This window comes from Eulemur rufifrons, chromosome 14 (genome assembly GCF_041146395.1).
Source record: "Eulemur rufifrons isolate Redbay chromosome 14, OSU_ERuf_1, whole genome shotgun sequence".
Classification (NCBI taxonomy): domain Eukaryota; kingdom Metazoa; phylum Chordata; class Mammalia; order Primates; family Lemuridae; genus Eulemur; species Eulemur rufifrons.
In genome coordinates, this window is record NC_090996.1 from 22,969,194 (window position 1) to 22,986,447 (window position 17,254).

The 17,254-nt window shown below is 42.5% G+C and overlaps 1 protein-coding gene across 8 annotated transcripts in view; it reads right to left on the reverse strand.

The window, feature by feature from the left end:
* Positions 1 to 16,086, reverse strand: part of LOC138394657 (acyl-coenzyme A synthetase ACSM2B, mitochondrial-like) — a 34,355-nt gene extending 18,269 nt beyond the window's left edge. Inside the window, exons 1-4 of one of the 8 annotated variants that reach the window (XM_069486860.1) lie at positions 15,911 to 16,086; positions 9,882 to 9,916; positions 3,751 to 3,881; positions 1,770 to 1,954 (exon numbers count right to left, since the gene is read on the reverse strand). In XM_069486860.1, coding sequence (XP_069342961.1) covers positions 1,770 to 1,946 — 177 coding nt within the window. In that variant the 5' untranslated portion in view covers positions 1,947 to 1,954; positions 3,751 to 3,881; positions 9,882 to 9,916; positions 15,911 to 16,086. Of the gene's footprint in view, positions 1 to 1,769; positions 1,955 to 3,750; positions 3,889 to 9,881; positions 9,917 to 15,910 lie in introns of all 8 variants that reach the window. The other 7 variants (XM_069486853.1, XM_069486851.1, XM_069486852.1 and 4 more) reach the window with 7 other exon arrangements.
* Positions 16,087 to 17,254: the final 1,168 nt, after the last annotated feature.

The following is a 17,254-nucleotide window of genomic DNA, read 5'->3' on the forward strand; positions in this document are numbered from 1 at the left end:
TCATAGTTTGAGATTAATAGTGCAAAGTCAAAGAGAAGACATGCTAGTAATTTTGTCATATCAAAATTCCTCTCCATCGAAGTCATACCACTTTGCAGTAACATATGAGAGTGTCTATTTCCTCACAGCCTTGCCAAAAGAGTGTGGTGTTAAACTTCTGTGTTTAACTAATAAGACAGGTTAAAAAATATTATTTCAGTAAAGTTTTCACGTGCAGTACTCTTATTATGGGGGAGGGTGGGCATTTTTTCTTTTGTTTAATGGCCATTTGAGTTAACTGTTGTATGAACTATCTGCTCACGCTTTGCCCACTTTTATTTTGGGTTGTGCCTTTTTATTCTTGATTTCCAGGGGCTGTTTTTATATTAGGGATATTAACTCTTGCTGTCATTTGAGTTGGATATTTCCCCCCAGTTTCCATTAGTTTTTATTTTGATAATGGCGCTGTTGGTCAATGTAGAGGCTTTTATGATATTTTTGTAATAAAATGTATTAAATAATTCCTTTTATAAATTCAGAATTGTCAATCACGGTAGTAAGGGCCTTCCTCAATATCCCAAGGAAATATAACTTTTAAAGAAAATCTAGATATCTAAATTTGTGTCTATAATTTTTCAATATTAAAATGTTGATCTATTTTTTTTTTTTTTTTAAGAGTACACTACACCTAGAGGTACCTTCAGCCTAGCGGCCAGGCATTTGCAATCTCTGCATTAAGGTTGTGTTATGGTGTTGGGAATGCAAGACAACATCATGGTCATGACTTCCTTTGAGCACTATTGTTTTAAGCCCATGCTGGTAGAACCATCCCTTCCCTTATCCCAGCCAGGACAAATCCTTCCATCCTCCAGGAAGGGTCACAGGATTTCAGGTGAAGGCAACAGTGTAAAGCAAGGAATGAGTTAGAATTCCAGAAGCCCAGGGCTGGAAGGGAAAATCATAAATTTCTGCATCACTCTCTTTCGCTAATGTTTTGGGGCTCTTTTGAAAATCCCTGCCTAGGCCGGTCACGGTGGCTCACGCCTGTAATCCTAGCACTCTGGGAGGCCTAGGCGGGTGGATCGCTCGAGGTCAGGAGTTCGAGACCAGCCTGAGCAAGAGCGAGACCCCATCACTAATAAAAATAGAAAGAAATTATCTGGACAACTAAAATATATATAGAAAAAAATTAGCCGGGCATGGTGGCATATGCCTGTAGTCCCAGCTACTCGGGAGGCTGAGGCAGGAGGATTGCTTAAGCCCAGGAGTTTGAGGTTGCTGTGAGCTAGGCTGATGCCACGGCACTCACTCTAGCCCGGGCAACAAAGCAAGACTCTGTCTCAAAAAAAAAAAAAAAAAAGGGAAAATCCCTGCCTAGTAGCCACCCTATTTGCACACCCCTAATGACCTAACCTTCGGAGCAGACTGGCTTAGTCTTTAGTCAGTCCTGATTTGCTCTTACCAAATTCAAACCCACCTCTTCTGTGACCCCAACCCACTAATCCTTGTCTCGGGAGGTCACAACAGAGCATGTGAAGTATGTGGAAGCCAACTGTGTGTCAGTTGCCTGGGGGTTCCAGAGTGCCCTACCCTGTGCCTGACTCCTGTGACCTTTTTCTGCCAATCATGCTGTCCTCCTCCCTCCGCATGCTGCCTTCATGGAAGATGAGCATCTTATTCATAGCTTATTACAGTGCCTGACACATAATAAGTGCTCAATAAATATTTATGGAATGAATTAATGAAGTCAGCCAAATTGTCTCACTCGGTGCCTCTTTCCACCCCCTTACCGTCTCCATGTCAGCCCAGTGGTCAACCAAATCTCTAGCAAAGTTAAACGTGGCAGGAACTTGCTGGTGGCCCCACGGCGAGGATGCCAGTTGCCTCGTAATAATGTGGGGAGTGCGGCTGGACATCTGAGCACCCCATAGTGTGCAAAGTCCCTGAAGTTTCCGCAGCCAATGCATGATCAGACCTGCAAAGGAAACAGGAGACACAGGTGAGCGCTTCTTGAATAGATTGCTCTGTTAAGCATCAGCTGCTTCCAGAGATTTTCCCTAAGTGCACATCGTTCTTCTGAGGAATTAATTTGCTGTGGTCATGAGTGAATTGGCACTCAGCATCTGTCTCCTTAGGGTGTGCTATTCTCCAAAAGCACAGCAGAATCTAGACCCAGTGTAGATTCTACCTCTTTAACACTTCTGACAGTTTTGTGAACACCCGAATCCATGTAATAAATCCCTTTGTGCTGAAAATACAGTGGGTGGTAGACGAGAATGTTGTTCCCAACAGTTTGTTCCCTTCCTGTATTAGGATTCCAGTAATATATCCACATTCGTTTTTGTGTGTCTTCGTGGCGCATCCTGGAGGAAGAGTATGTATCCACATCTCATTGGCTTTGGCTTGCTTCTGGGAGAGCTTTGGTCAATAGGATGTGAGTGAGTAGGATCGTGCAGTTGGTCAGAGACTCTTGCATCTCTGCCCTCTGCGTGAGAGTTGGATATTCCAGATCAGTGCTGTACCTTCAGCCTGGGGCCCAAGATGACAAGGCAGGTGAAGTTAAGCTGAGCCTGGCATGACCACTGTCAACTTACCGACCTGTATGTATGGTTAAAAGGCACTGAGATGTTCAGGATGTTTGTTACTATAGCTAATGCTTACTAATACAAGTACCCTCCCTCCCTCCCTCCCTCTCTTCCTTTATTCCTTCCTCTCTCCTTCCCTTCCTTCCTTCCTTTTCAAATACAGAGTCTTGCTCTGTCACCCAGGCTGGAGTGCAGTGGCATGATCATAGCTCACTGCAGCCTCCAGCTCTTACACTCAGGCAATCCTCCTGCCTTGATCTCCTGAGTAGCTGGGACTACAGGCGTGTGCCACCATGTCTGGCTAATTTTTTTTTAATTTTTTATAGACATGGGTCTCACTATACTGCTCAGGCTGGTCTCAAACTCCTGGGTTCAAGCAATCCTCCCACCTCAGACTCCCAAAGTGCTGGGATTATAGGCATGAGCCACCACTCCCAGACTACCATCTATTTCTTTAAATTGAATCTTCACTGATACATGTTAAATACTGTGCACTTAGTGCACAGGGCCTAATACAATCACTTTAGCAATTATAGCTCTTGTAATTATTCTTTCCATATACATGGCTCCAGGGAAAGTTGTTCCAGGGCTCTGTAGGCTGATCTTTGAATTACACCCTGTGAACCCTGAGAAGGCTGTAGAATTTAAGTTTAATTATGATGTATTGGAGGAATCCAGTCAGCCCAGTTAAAAAGCTGAATTCACAGTTTATTTTGTCTAGGCAGCAGTAGCCAGAATGCTTAAGGTGTCTGACAATTCTGTCTTCACTTTTACTTTTTATGGAATAAGAAATGAAGATTTCCTTACCAGCTCCTGGGTAGGAATGTCTATTGCCTTTGTACCTGCCAGTCCCTCTCTCTTTCCATAACTGGCTCTTTCTCATTCTTCCAGCCTCACCTCGTCTGAGATGTCTCCTTCCCTGACCACAACTCAACTTCCAGGTCCCTTGGACCGCCCTTATCCCAGCCACCCAGTCCCTCACTATCGCTGTGCTGAAGGCACCTTTCTCTTTGCCCAGTGTCTCCTCACTGAGACCTGGCAGGCACCCCATTTCAAAGCACCCAGGAATTGCAGATTGTCTTTCTCTGGGGACTTGCATTCTCCTCACTGGTCATGACTCCTAAAGATTTGTGAGTGTCATCGTGGGGCATGGCCTCATCAGTCCATTCCTTGCAACAGCGCTCACCTGCTGAGTCCTTTCAGGAAGTTTCTCTGGGGAGAGCTTGGTCCACACTGGGATGTCCAGCAAAGAGCCCCAGATTCCCCTGCAGCCTTGGAGGAGAGCACAGCGAATCAAGCAGACAGCCCCAGAATCCCCTGCAGCCTCGGAGGGGAGCAGAGATAATCATTAACAGTGGGTAACCCTGAAGTCTTACTTGGGTTAACAGCAGTCCTTCTAGCCAAGTTCACGGGCTGCACAGCCCTAGAGCCCCAGGGGCCAACCAGACCTGCTCTTTCAATCCAAAGGGCCAAAAGCAGGTTCATGACCAGGACTGACAGCAAGTTATTGCTCCAACCAAGGAGAGAGAAATGGAGCTCAAGTGGACTGGATGAACACTCTCTCACCTCCTTTAATCCTTTCCTTCCCTTGGCTCCAGCACACCACATTTGCCTGGCTTTCCTCTCACTCCCAGTCTCTTCTGCTGACTCCTCATCATCTCCTTTATCTACACTCACTCTGCACATGAGCTCACCCATTGCCATGGCTTGGCCCTCACCTGCCTTGCCAGTGACCCCACAAGTGTGTCTGCAGCCTGCATCTCTCTCCTGCGTCCCCATCTGCTTGGCTTCTCCACCTGGATGTCTAAAAGGCCTCTCGAACACACTTCGTCCAACGCTGAGGACCTGCTGTTATCCCTCTGTGCAAATCATCCCACTGCAGCCGCCTTCTTACCCATCTCAGCAAATGGCACCTGTTCCTCTAGGTCTTCCAGCATCAAACCTTGGAGTCTCCCTGACTCTTTTCTTTAACACCTGGATCTGGAAATCCCTCAGATCCACCTGCAAGTTATCTCCAGACTTGACTCATTCTCTGCCCTAATCCAAACCACCATTTTCTCTCCACCAGGGTGATTTGTGGCCTCCTCTCTGGTCTCCCTGTAGTCTATTCTCAATGCAGCAGCCAGAGTGAGCCAGACTTAAAACTGAAGTCAGACCATGAACCCCTAGAGATAAACCCCACGTCCTTGCACTCATATGTAAGGTCATTACCTCAATGACCTCGTCTCCAAAAACTCTTCCCCTTACTTGTTCTGCTCCAGTCACATGGACCTCCTTGCTGTTCTGCCTACATGTCAGACACACCCCTGCCTCAGGGCCTTTGCACTTACTGTTCCCACTGCCTGAAATTCTCTTCTCCTAAATGACCAGCTTCCTTGCTGCCTTTGGATCTTTACTAAAAGCCGTCTTCTCAGTGAGTTCTCCTCTGCTGACCTGATCTAACATCACTGCATTCCACCTTCCTGCCATCTTTCTTCTCTTTGGCCACATACATGTCACTCTCTACATATGTCTTACTTGTTTGTGTCCTCCTTCTAAAACATAAATTCTCTGAGGGCAATGACTTCTATGTTTGTTTACTTTTGTTTCTCAAGTCCTAAAACAGTGTTTAGTACAACTCAGTAGGTTTAATAAGTGTGTATTCAATAAATCGTCCCTCTCCATCATCAGAACAACCCTATGAAGCCTGGATGACTTTTATCCCCTCTTTATAGATGAGGAAACTGAGGCTGGAAGATCCCAAGATCCCCTGGCAAGAGAAAGGAGAGCTCAAATGTAAATGACCATCTATCTGAGCTCCCATCATGCATTCTTTTCACTGGGGCTTTCTATACCCCACTGAAAGCTCATTCTTTTTTTTTTTTTTTTTTTTTTTTTTGAGACAGAGTCTTGCTTTGTTGCCCTGGCTAGAGTGAGTGCCGTGGCGTCAGCCTAGCTCACAGCAACCTCAAACTCCTGGGCTTGAGCAATCCTACTGCCTCAGCCTCCCGAGTAGCTGGGACTACAGGCATGCACCACCATGCCCGGCTAATTTTTTCTACATATATTTTAGTTGTCCATATAATTTCTTTCTATTTTTAGTAGAGATGGGGTCTCGCTCTTGCTCAGGCTGGTCTCGAACTCCTGACCTTGAGCGATCCACCCGCCTCGGCCTCCCAGAGTGCTAGGATTACAGGCGTGAGCCACCGCGCCCGGCCTGAAAGCTCATTCTTCTCTGCTTCTCAGAGAGGTTGGCAAGGCACTAGTGTGGCTTAATTTAGACTGAGGCCTGCCTGACCCCTGTGTGATCTGGGCGATGGTTTATACCTTCCATCCCTCTCCTGAGCCACTTGACACTTCTCAAAATGCCTAACATTCACTCTCACGCCCATCCAGTTTTCAGTGATCCTGAGTTTAGTGAACTGGTAAGCGCACGGGCATTGGAATCAGACATCTCTTCTAACCTGACTCCACTTTGCGATATTGGGTGACAGCCAGTGATCCCCCCAGTCTCAGTTTCCCCATCTGTAAAATGGGGTTCATATCAGCCCCTCTCTGATGAGGTGTGTGAGAGGATGTGGTGAAACAATGCTTGTAAAACACTGAGCACGGTCAGGGAATCTAGTAAGAGAAGGAATGTCAGGTCTGCAGCTCTGTTTGAGGCATCCACAAAGTCAAGAAAACAAAGGCCTTTTCAGATCACTGAGTGGAGAAGATGAAACCCTAGAGTAGAACAGTAAATTGCTTGTGGTCACACTGCATGTCAGTCACAGGCCAGGGCCTAGAAACCCTAACCTCCCCAAAGAGTGTCCCAGCCTGGGGCTGCTGACTTATGGTGGGTCTTCAGGCCCTGAGACTGCAGTTGGAAATCAGAGGGCTCTGAGCTTCTGAGATACGATGTTTTCCAGCAACACCACCAAAGGGAAAAATGCCACAGCCAGATAAGGGACTGCTGGAATTATAGGCCATGTCAGATTTGTATCTCCCCAGACGGAGAAAGTGATCTTGATGTCACAGAGCTTCCCTGTTCCCTCCTACCCTGACCAGTGTGAACCTCAGGGGCCCACTCTTACAGAGTTACTCCTTTCGGGTGCTGGCCACCAGAAGTCCATTTGCTAAAAGGCCCTCAGGACAGGCATGGCTGGAGCTCCTGAAATAGTGAGATTTCTGTTGGAGATGCAAGCACTGGGCACAAGGACCCACAGGCCAGGTACAAGATGTGCGTGCCAAATACCTGGCCATGACTAACTGCTGCAGCACAAAAGGACAAAGAACCATGCCAGGGGACGTCTGAATGAGCCAGAGGGTCTTGAAGGCCCCAGAAGCAGGGTCCAAGTGGGGGTCTGGAGGGACAAGAGAGGAGATACATCTGGGGAAGATACCAAAAGCAATTTGGGCCCCTTTCATATTTTTCTCTGGGCCTATTCTAGAAACGACAGGGCTTGAAAACCCTGTTTATGTAGAGCAGCAACGATTTTCTGTTGTGAGAAAATGCATAGAATTCCACCTCCCAGCCTGCTTCTCCGCCAGCCCCGAAGGTATCTGTCATCCCTTCTTCTACAACCCTGCAAAAGGTATTTCCTGATCACAGTCATGAGCCTCTCAAATGCTCTTCTAGGAAGCTCTTCTCCGTGTCTTCTCTAATCCCTCTTGCTGTTGCTGCTCTGTGCCCCTGTCTTCATCTGTTTTCTGCTGCTCTATCAGAATACCACAGATTGGGTAATTTACAAAGAAAAGAGGTTTATTCAGCTCAAAGTCCAAGAGCATGGCACCACCATCTGGCGAGGGTCATCTCATGGGGGAAGGGCAGGAGGTGGAAGGGTAAGAGTACACATGTAAGAGAGAGCTTGCTTTTATAACAAAGCCACTCCCATGGTCACTAACCCACTCCTGATAATCACGCAATAATGGCATTAATAAATTTAATTTATTTATGCAAAAATGAAATACGTAAACATTTAAAAAAAATAAAGAACTTGGGCAAATTGGCAAGAAAAAAAATCAAACAACTGCATTAAATGAGCAAAGGACACGAACAGAAAATTTTCAAAAGAAGATAGACTAATGGCCAACAAAGATATGAAAAAAATGCTCAATGTCTCTAATCAACAGGGAAATGCAAATTAAAATCATGATGAGATATCACTTAACTCCAGTGAGAATGGCTCTTATCAAAAAGTCCCAAAACAACAGATACTAGTGTGGATGCAGAGAGACAGGAGCACTCATCCACTGCAAACTAGTACAACTTCTATGGAAAGTAGTATGGAGATACCTCAAAGAACTAAAAGTATAACTAACATTTGACCAGCAATCCCACTACTGGATATTTACCCAAAGGAAAAAAAGACATTCTATAAAAAAGACATCAGCACTCAAATGTTTATAGCAGCACAATTCACAATTGCAAAGATGTGGAAACCACCCAAGTGCCCATCAATACATGAGTGGATTGGTAAAATGTGGTACATATATTACATGGAGTACTACTCAGCCATAAACAAAATGGTGAACTAATACCTCTTATATTAATCTGGATGGAGGTGGAAACCATTCTTCTAAGTAAAGTATCACAAGAATGGAAAAACAAGCACCACATGTGCTCACCATTAAATTGGTACTAATCAGTCAACACTTATGTGCACCTATGGAAGTAACATTCATTGGGGATCGGGCAGGTAGGAGGGGGGAGGAGGGGATGGAAATGTTCACACCTAATGCATGTGGTGCACGCTGTCTGGGGGATGAGCACACTTGTAGCTTGGACTTGGACAGTGCAAAGGCAATTTATGTTACCAAAGCATTTGTACCCCTGTAATATTCTGAAATAAAAAAATAAACCAAACACATGGCACGTAGTAAGCACTCAATAACTCACAGTTACTTAAGTTTAGAATGGGAGGCTTAGAGGAGGAGTCTGGACTCAAACTGACACACCTGCACGGAGGGAGGGTCTGGAGATTGTTTTGATCATTCCTGCAGATCAAATGGATGCAGCAGATTTGGGGACTGAGGGACATGGTCCTTGGAATGGCAGTCAGAGTCCCATGAATGAAAGAAAGCTCAAGAAAAAGTTATTTGTCCTCCCAGACACTGGGGCTAAAGGATCCACAGACACATTTGGTTCGGGAGCTGCTGGATCCAAGTTCCAGAAGGCAAGCCATGGGTCTTAGTCCATTTTATGTTGCTATAAAGCAATACCTTGAAAGGGGCAGCCTTGCAAAAATAACAGGATAATACCTAATCCCACAATGTCCTAGTAACGGTTAAAGATCAAGCCTATGAGTTCTCCCGCTAACAGACACCCCACGGGAGTTCTGTTTTGCACAACTTCTGAAAAGAGCTGAACGGACAGAAAAGAGATGTAAATCTTTCTCTCTAAAATTGTTTTTTAGAGAATCTGCTTTTCCAGAGTTCCTGAGTGAACAGCAGGAGAATGAGTTACAGCCTCAACCATAGCTCAAAGGCAGAGTCACATTTGCGATAATCCCGTCTCCAAGGAAAGGTGGGGAAACCAACTCTTGGACTTTGACATTCTGCCACTGCTTTTGTTATCAATTGACAGCCATCACTATTGTTTTCTCTTCATTCCCCTTAAAATCAGCAAGCCACTCAGGGAGGGCACCTCCCTTCTCTTTCTTTAGGATGCCACGCATCTCCCTGCTCTCTTTTCTCCTTCTCTTTCTCTTCTCTCTCTCACTCCCTCATTCTCTCCCTCTCCTTCTAAATTGATAAAGTAAACCCCTTTACTTTTACGTATCCTAATCTCTGTGTGAGAAGCTTTTCTCCACCTGTGCTGTGAGCACCTGCTAGGCTTTTCACCCTAACAACCTGAGGCTGGGTAATTTATATTTAAAAAAAAAGGTTTGTTGGCTCCTGATTCTGATGGGCACCTGCATCTGGTGAGGACTTCAGGCTTCTTCTGCCTCATGATGGAAGATGAAGGGGAACCAGTGTGTTCAGAGATGGCAAGAGCAGAAGCAAGAGAGCAAGAGGAGGTGAGAAGCTTTTTTTTTTTTTTTTTTTTTAATTAAACGACCAGCTGTTTGGGGAACTAATAGAGCAAGAACTCACTTATCCCCAAAGGAGGGCATTAATCTACTCATGAGGGATCCTCCCCATGTCCCAATGCCTTCCATTAGGCTCCACCTCCAACACTGGGGATCAAATTTCAACATGAGGTTTGTAGGAGACAAACATCTAAACCATAGCATTCTGCCCCTGGTCTCCCAATCTCATACCCTTCTCAATGTAACATAGAATCATTTCATCCCAATAGTTCCAAAAGTCTTAACTGGTTTCAGCACAAACTTAAAAATTCAAAGTTCAAAGTCTCACCTGAGACTCAGGGCAAGTCCTTTCGAACTATGTGCCTGTAAAATTAAAAAGAAATTATTTACTTCCAAAGTACAATGGTTGTACTGGCATTGGGTAAACATTCCCATTCCAAAAGGGAGAAATGAGCCAATAAAGGGGTAACAGGTCCCATGCAAGCACAAAATCCAGAAGGGCAGACATTAAATCTCCAGTCTCCAAAATCATCTCTTTTAACGCCATGGCTTGCAACCTGGACACACTGATGTGTGGCATGGGCTCCCCATGATGCAGGCAGCCCTGCCCACGTGGCTTTCCTGGGTGCAGCCTATGTGGCTGATCTCAGAGGCTGGAGTCTAATGCCAGAGGTTTCTCCAGGCTGAAGTCACAAGCTGCTGGTGGCTCTATCATTCTGGGGTCCTGATGGCAGCCCCTCCCCCCCACAAGCTCCACTAGGCATTGCCCAGGTAGGGACTCTCGGTGATGGCTCTGCCCCTGTGGCAGGTTTCTGCTTGGACACCCAGGCTTTCTAAAACATCCTCTGAAATCTACGTAGAAGCTGCCATGCCTCCATGGCTCTTGCATTCTGGGCACCTGCAGACTTAATACCACTTGGACGCTGCCAAGGCTGAGGACTTGCACCCGACAGAGCAGTGGCCCGAGCAGTACCTGGGGCCATTTGAGCCATGGCTGGGCAGGCGTGGCCAGGATGCAGGTAGCAGCATCCTGAGGTGGTTCAGAGCAGCAGTGCCCTAGGCCTATCGCCTGGAACCGTTCTGTCCTCCTGGGCCTCTTGGCCTGCAATGGGAGGGGCAGCCTCAAAGATTTCTGAACTGCCTTTGGGGCCCTTGTTCAACTGTCTTGAATATTAGCACCTGGCTTCCTTTCAGTGACGCGGATCTCCTCAGCAAGCGGTGGCTCTACTGCACCCTTAGATTCTGCTCCTGAAAATGCTCTTTCCTTCTCTACAACATGTCCAGGATGTGAATTTTCCAAATTTTTGTACTCTGCTTCCCTTTTATTATTGTTATGAATTCTGCCTTTAGGTAATTCCTTTGCTGCCATAATTCAGCATAAGCTGTTGATAGTAACCACAGCACGTTTTGAGCACGTTGCTGCTTAGAAATCTCTTCTACCTGCTACCCTAGCTCATCAGTCTTAAGTTCTGTCTTCCATAAAGCCCTGGGGCATGGATACAGCGCATCCCAGTTCTTTGCTACAGTGTAACAGTGACCTTTGCTCCAATTCCCAGTAAGTTTCTAATTTACATTGGAGACTTCTTCAGCCTTAATGTTACTGTCTATATTTCTATCAGCATTGTAAACAGAAAATAAAATTTCACAAACTTCCAAATTTAATATGACAAAGGGAAAAGTTAAGCCCTGAAAACTGGTTCACATAACACCCATGCCCATTGCTTTTTGACCTTTGTGTTGAGATGTTGTACATTAACCAGACTTCCCAGTTTTCATTCAAACCTAGACTAAATGAAGTGGGGTAGAAACCCTTGTGTCAGTTACCTCTTTATAATAGAATGTTAAATAACTCCCTTAAAGTGTAATCAATAGTAGACAATTAAATCTTATATCTGTGTGTTAGCATTAGTATGGAAAATGTTGCAATTCTGCTCAGCACTTCCATTTTGCCTATATATTATAAATGATCCTCATTTTCCCCACACCAGGAGCTCTGATCACCATTCTTTGATGTAGCTCTCTCCCAGGATGGTGTCCTCACTGCTTTGAGCTTGAATAAACTCTTTTTGTTGACATTATTTATGAACATGTTAATTTATTTTTTATTGAGGTAAATCATACATGCATAATTTACCATCTTTACCATTTTTAACTGTACAATTCAGTAGCAATGAATACATTTCTATTTTTTTTCTCCCCCCTTCATCCTCTCTGTCTACCCTTCCCTTCCCAACCTCTAGTAACTAGCAGTCTACTCTCTATCTTCATGAGATCCAAGATTTTGGCCCCCACGTATGAATGGGGACATGGGATGTTTATCTTTCTGTGTTTGTTTCACTTAGCATGATAGCCTCCAGTTCCATCCATGTTGCTGCAAAATACAGAATCTCATTCTTTTTTATGGCTAAATAGTATCACATTGTGTACATATACCACATTTTCTTTATTCATTCATGCATTGATGGGCACTTAGGTTGATGCCATATTTTGGCTATGATGAATAGTGCTGCAATAAACATGGGAGTACAGATATCTCTTTGATATAGTGATTTCCTTTCTTTTGGATATATACCCAGTAGTGGAATTGCTGGACCATATGGTGGGCCTATTTTTAATTCTTTGAAGAACCTCCATACTGTTCTAGACAGTGGCTATACTAATGTACTTTCCCACCAGCAGTATATGAGAATTCCCCCTTCTCCACATCCTCGCCAGCATCTGTTATTGCCTGTCTCTTTGATGCAAGCCATTTAAACTGGGATGAGATGATATCTTATTGTGGTTTTCATGTGCATTTCTCTGATGATTAGTGATGTTGAGCATTTTTTTCCCATATACCTGTTGGCCATTTGTATATCTTCTTTTGAGAAATGTCTGTTCAGATCTTTTGCTAATTTTTAAATTGGATTGTTTGGTTATTTTTTTATTTTTTTGCTACTGAGTTGTTTGAGCTCCTTATATATTCAGGTTATTAATCTCTTATCAGATGGATAGTTTGCAAATATTTTCTCCCATTCTGTGGATTGTGTCTTCATTTTGTTGATTGTTTCCCTTGCTGTGCAGAAGCTTTTTAGCTTGATGTGATCCTAATTACCTATGTTTGCTTTGGTTGCCTGTGCTTTGGGGGTATCTCTCTCTCTCACACACACACACACACAAATCTTTGCCCAGACAATTGTCCTGAGTAGGATTGGGATTAGTTTTTGTTAACGTTTGGTAGAGTTCAGTAGCAATCCTATCAGGTACTGAGCTTTCCTTTAATGGGAGACTTTTTATTATGGCTTTGATCTTGTTACTTGTTATGGATTTGTTGAGGTTTTCTATTTCTTCATAGTTCAATCTTGGTAGGTTGTATGTGTCCAGGAATGCATCCATTTCTTCCAGGCTTTCCAATTTCTTGTCATATAGCTCATAACATTCTCGAATGATTTCTTGTATTTCTGAGGTCTCAGTTATTATGTCTCCTTTTTTCTCTCTCATTTTATTTATTCGAGTCTTCTCTCTTTTTTCTTAGTCTAGCTAAAGATTTACTAATTTTGTTCATATTTTCAAATAACCAACTTCTCATTTCATTGGCCTTCTGTATGGTTTTTTAGTCTCAGTTTCATTATTTCTGCTCTAATCTTTATTATTCATTTTCTTCTACTAATTTTGGGTTTGGTTTGTTCTTGCTTTTTTAGTTTGTTGAGGTGCAATAGGTTGTTTATTTGAAGTCTTTCTACTTTTTTGATATAGGTATTTATTGCTATAAACTTCCCTCTGAGCACTACTTTTGCATTATCCCATATATATTGGTATGTTGTGCTTCCATTTTCATTTGTTTCAAGAAGTTTTAAAATAGTCTTGTTAACTTCATCATTGATTCATTGGTTGTTCAGGAGCATGTTACTTAATTTCCCTATGTGTGTGTATTTTCCAAGGTCCCTCTTCGTGTTGATTTCTAGTTTTATTCCATTGTGGTCAGAAAAGATACTTGATATGATTTGTATTCTTTTGACTTTTTTCAGACTTGTTTTGTAGCCTAAGGTATGATCTGCCCTGGAGAATGTTCCATGTGCTAATGAAAAGAATGTGTGTTCTGTCGAAGTTGGCTGAAATGTTCTGAAAATGTCAGTTAGGCCTATTAGATCTAGTGTGTAGTTTAACTCTGCTGTTTCTTTGTTGATTTTCTATCTGGATGATCTGTTACTGAGTGTAGGTTGTTAAAGCCCCCTACTATTATTGCATTCAAATCTCTCTCTCCCTTTAGGTTTATTAATATTTGCTTTATATACTTGGAAGCTTCAGTGTTGGGTGCATAGTTATTTATAATTGTTACTTCTTCTTGCTAAATTGACTCCTTTATCATTACATTGTGACCTTCTTTGTCTTTTTTTAGTCTTCGATTTACAATATATTTTGCCTGATGTAAGTGTAGCTACTCCTGCTCTTTTTTGGTTTCCAGTTGCGTATGATATCTTTTATCACCCCTTCACTTCCAGTCTATTTGTGTCTTTCTAGGTAAAGTGGTTTTCTTGAAGGCAGCATATAACCAGGTCTTGTTTCTTTATCCATTCAGCCATTCTATGCCTTGTAATTGAAGAATCGAGACCATTTATATTCAGTGTTATTATTGATAAGTAAGGATTTACTACTACCATTTTGTTGCTTGTATTCTGGTTGTTTTGAGACTCCTTTCTTACTTTCTTATTGTTTTCCTTTGTGGTGAAGTGATTATCTGTAGTAGTATGTTTTAATTTGTTGCTTTTTTTTTTTGGTAATTCTATTTTGTACTGTGGGTACCATGAAGCTTACAAAAAATATCTTATAGATATAACAAGTTATTTTAAAGAGATGACAACTTATCTTAGATTGCCAATAAAAGAATAGACACAAACAAAGGCAAAAACACACAAAAAAATTGAATACAAACTTTTAACTAGATCCTGACTCTTTTGATTATTTTAGGTTGACATTCTGGTGACATGAAGGGACCTGAAGCAAACCTCTTGAGATCTTCACTGCTTTGCTGACATTCTGAGCTTTGGTACTGGCATGAATGGCCTTCACTCTTCTAGCCTCTGAGCTATCAGGGGTCTCTGGAAAGCTTCTCTTAGGTTTAGAATCTCCCTGGTTTTGAGATTCAGACTTCATTCAAGTGACCAGATTCCACACTGGATTTGGCTTGAATTGAAGTTCTGCATTAAGATTTTAAGGATTGCAACCTTTCCTTTCATTCAAACTTAGTCAAGAAGTAAATAGTTTCTCTTTGAAAAGAGGAAGTGAATTTTTGCTGCTTAAGCAAAATTTGTAATTCCACAGCACCTAACAATGCCACATCCTCATACACTGCTCACAGCTATTCCATCTAATGCAGTTTTTTTGTTTTTTTTTTTTTACAGCTGTAGACATAAGCAGTACATTCTTTAGCATTCTTTTAGACAAAGATAGGAAATTTCTCTTTGCCTTGATTTGGGAAGACAGACAATATACTTGGACAGTCATGTCCCACAGATACACCGAAAGTCTGACTTACTTTTCACAAATACTAAAAACATACCTCTCAGATGTTGACTTCATTGAAATATCTGTCTTACTACAATATGTAGTCAATTTACTTCTTTGTTCAGAGAACAAACAGGTTTCCATAGAGGATAGAATACATTTATTACAATAGTTAGCCTTATAAGGTTTCTAAAGAAAAACTTCAATTTTGTCAAAAACAAGTTAAGTATTTAGGCCACCTAATATACTAGAAAAGTCTTCTTATTACTCCAGACAGACTCCCTATATTTTACTCAAACCTAGTTTAAATGACATAGAGATAGAGACCCTTGTGTCTGTTACTTCTTTAAAATAGAATGTTAAACACCTCCCTTGGAGTGTAATCAATAGTAGCCAATCAAATCTTCTATCTGTATACCAGCCCTTGTATGAAAAACACCTCCATTTTGCCGATATCAATGATCCTCATTTTTTCCCCACATTGGGAGCACCGATCACCACTCTTTGGTGTATCTCTGCTCCTAGGACAGCGCCCTCACACTTTGTGCTTGAGTAAATTCTTTTAACTAGATCTTGAGCCTTTTGATTATTTTAGGTTGATAGCATTTTGGTCACAACCACTTAACCAACCTCTAAGAAGTTCCAAACTTTGCCTCATCTTTCTGTCCTCTTCTGAGCCCTCCAAAGTCTTCCACCCTCTTCCTGTTACCTGGTTCTAAAGCTGCTTCCACATTTTCAGGTATCTTTATAGCAACACCCCATTCCTTAGTACCAATTTTCTGTTTTAGTCTGTTTTGTGTTGCTATAAAGGAATACTTGAGGCTGGGTAACTTATTTTTTTTTAAAAAAAAAAAAAAAGGTTATTTGGCTCACGATTCTGATGGCTGGAAATTTCTAGATTGGGCACTCGGAGAGGGCCTCAGGCTGCTTCCACTCACGGCAGAAGGTGAAGGGAGCCGGTACATGCAGAGATCACATGACCACAGAGGAAGCAAGAGTGAGAGAGGGGAGATGCTAAGCTCTTTTTAGCAATCAGCTTTTGTGGGAAATAAAAGAGCAAGAACTCACCTGCAAGGGAAGACACTTATATATTTATGAGGGCTCCTCCCCCATGAGCTCAACACCTCCCATTAGCCCACCCACCTTCAACATTGGAAATCAAATGTCAACACGAGATTTTTAGAAGACAAATATCCAAGAGTACCACGGAACACTGTCCTCCCTGGAAATGTCATCCCTGTCAATTATTCAACAAATATTGATTGAGTGCAGCTCTCACATGCAAACAGAGGTGACCAAGATGGATTTTTTTTTTCTGTTTGGAGATAAGACAGAAAATAACATGTAAAATGATTAAATTCATTTTAGATACTATTAAGGGAAATTAGAGGGTGGATCCTCTGCTCGGAACCCAGCAGTGAATCTCAATTTGTTACAAAATTAACATCAGAGTTTTCACTTTATTATTCAAGGCCGTATATGATCTTCACACACACTCTCTTCATCTCTGGTTTGACGTCCTCCTCCTTTACCCCTGATTTACTGCACATCAGCCACACTATCTTCCTTCCTGTTCCTTGAAGGCACACCTGCCTCAGGGCTTTTGTACTTGCTGTTCCCTCCTCTCAGACTGATTTTCCACCAGGTATCCACATGGATAACTAACTCCCTCTCCTCTTCAAATCTTTGCCAAATATTCTTGTAAGCTTCCCAATGAAGCTTACCTCGATCACCTACTTAAAATTGCAACCTACCTCCAAAGTGGTTCTCTCTCCTCCCGATTACCAGGAATTATTTTCCTTAATATTTACCACCTTCTAAAATATTATAGAATTTACTTATTCATTATTTTTTTGCCTCTGTCTCATGTCTTTAGAATTGAAACTTCATGAGGACAGAGATCTTTGCCTGTTTTCTTCAACGATTTAGTCCAAGAACTTAGGACACCTAGCACATAGTAAGTGCTCAGTAAATATTTGAGTGAATGAATAAGGGCTATGAAGAAAATAAAATATTTTGACATGATAATGAGTGTGACCATGTGAACTGTGTAGCTGTGTGTTTGACAGCATAAGTGTATGTGTATAAGTTGTATGTGTGTATGTGACCGTGTGTGTGGGTGTATGTATAGCTGTTGTATGTGTGTGGTTCTGTGAATGCATGTATGTGAGACTGTGCATGTGAGTTTGTGTACATGTGTGTCTATGTATGCGTGAG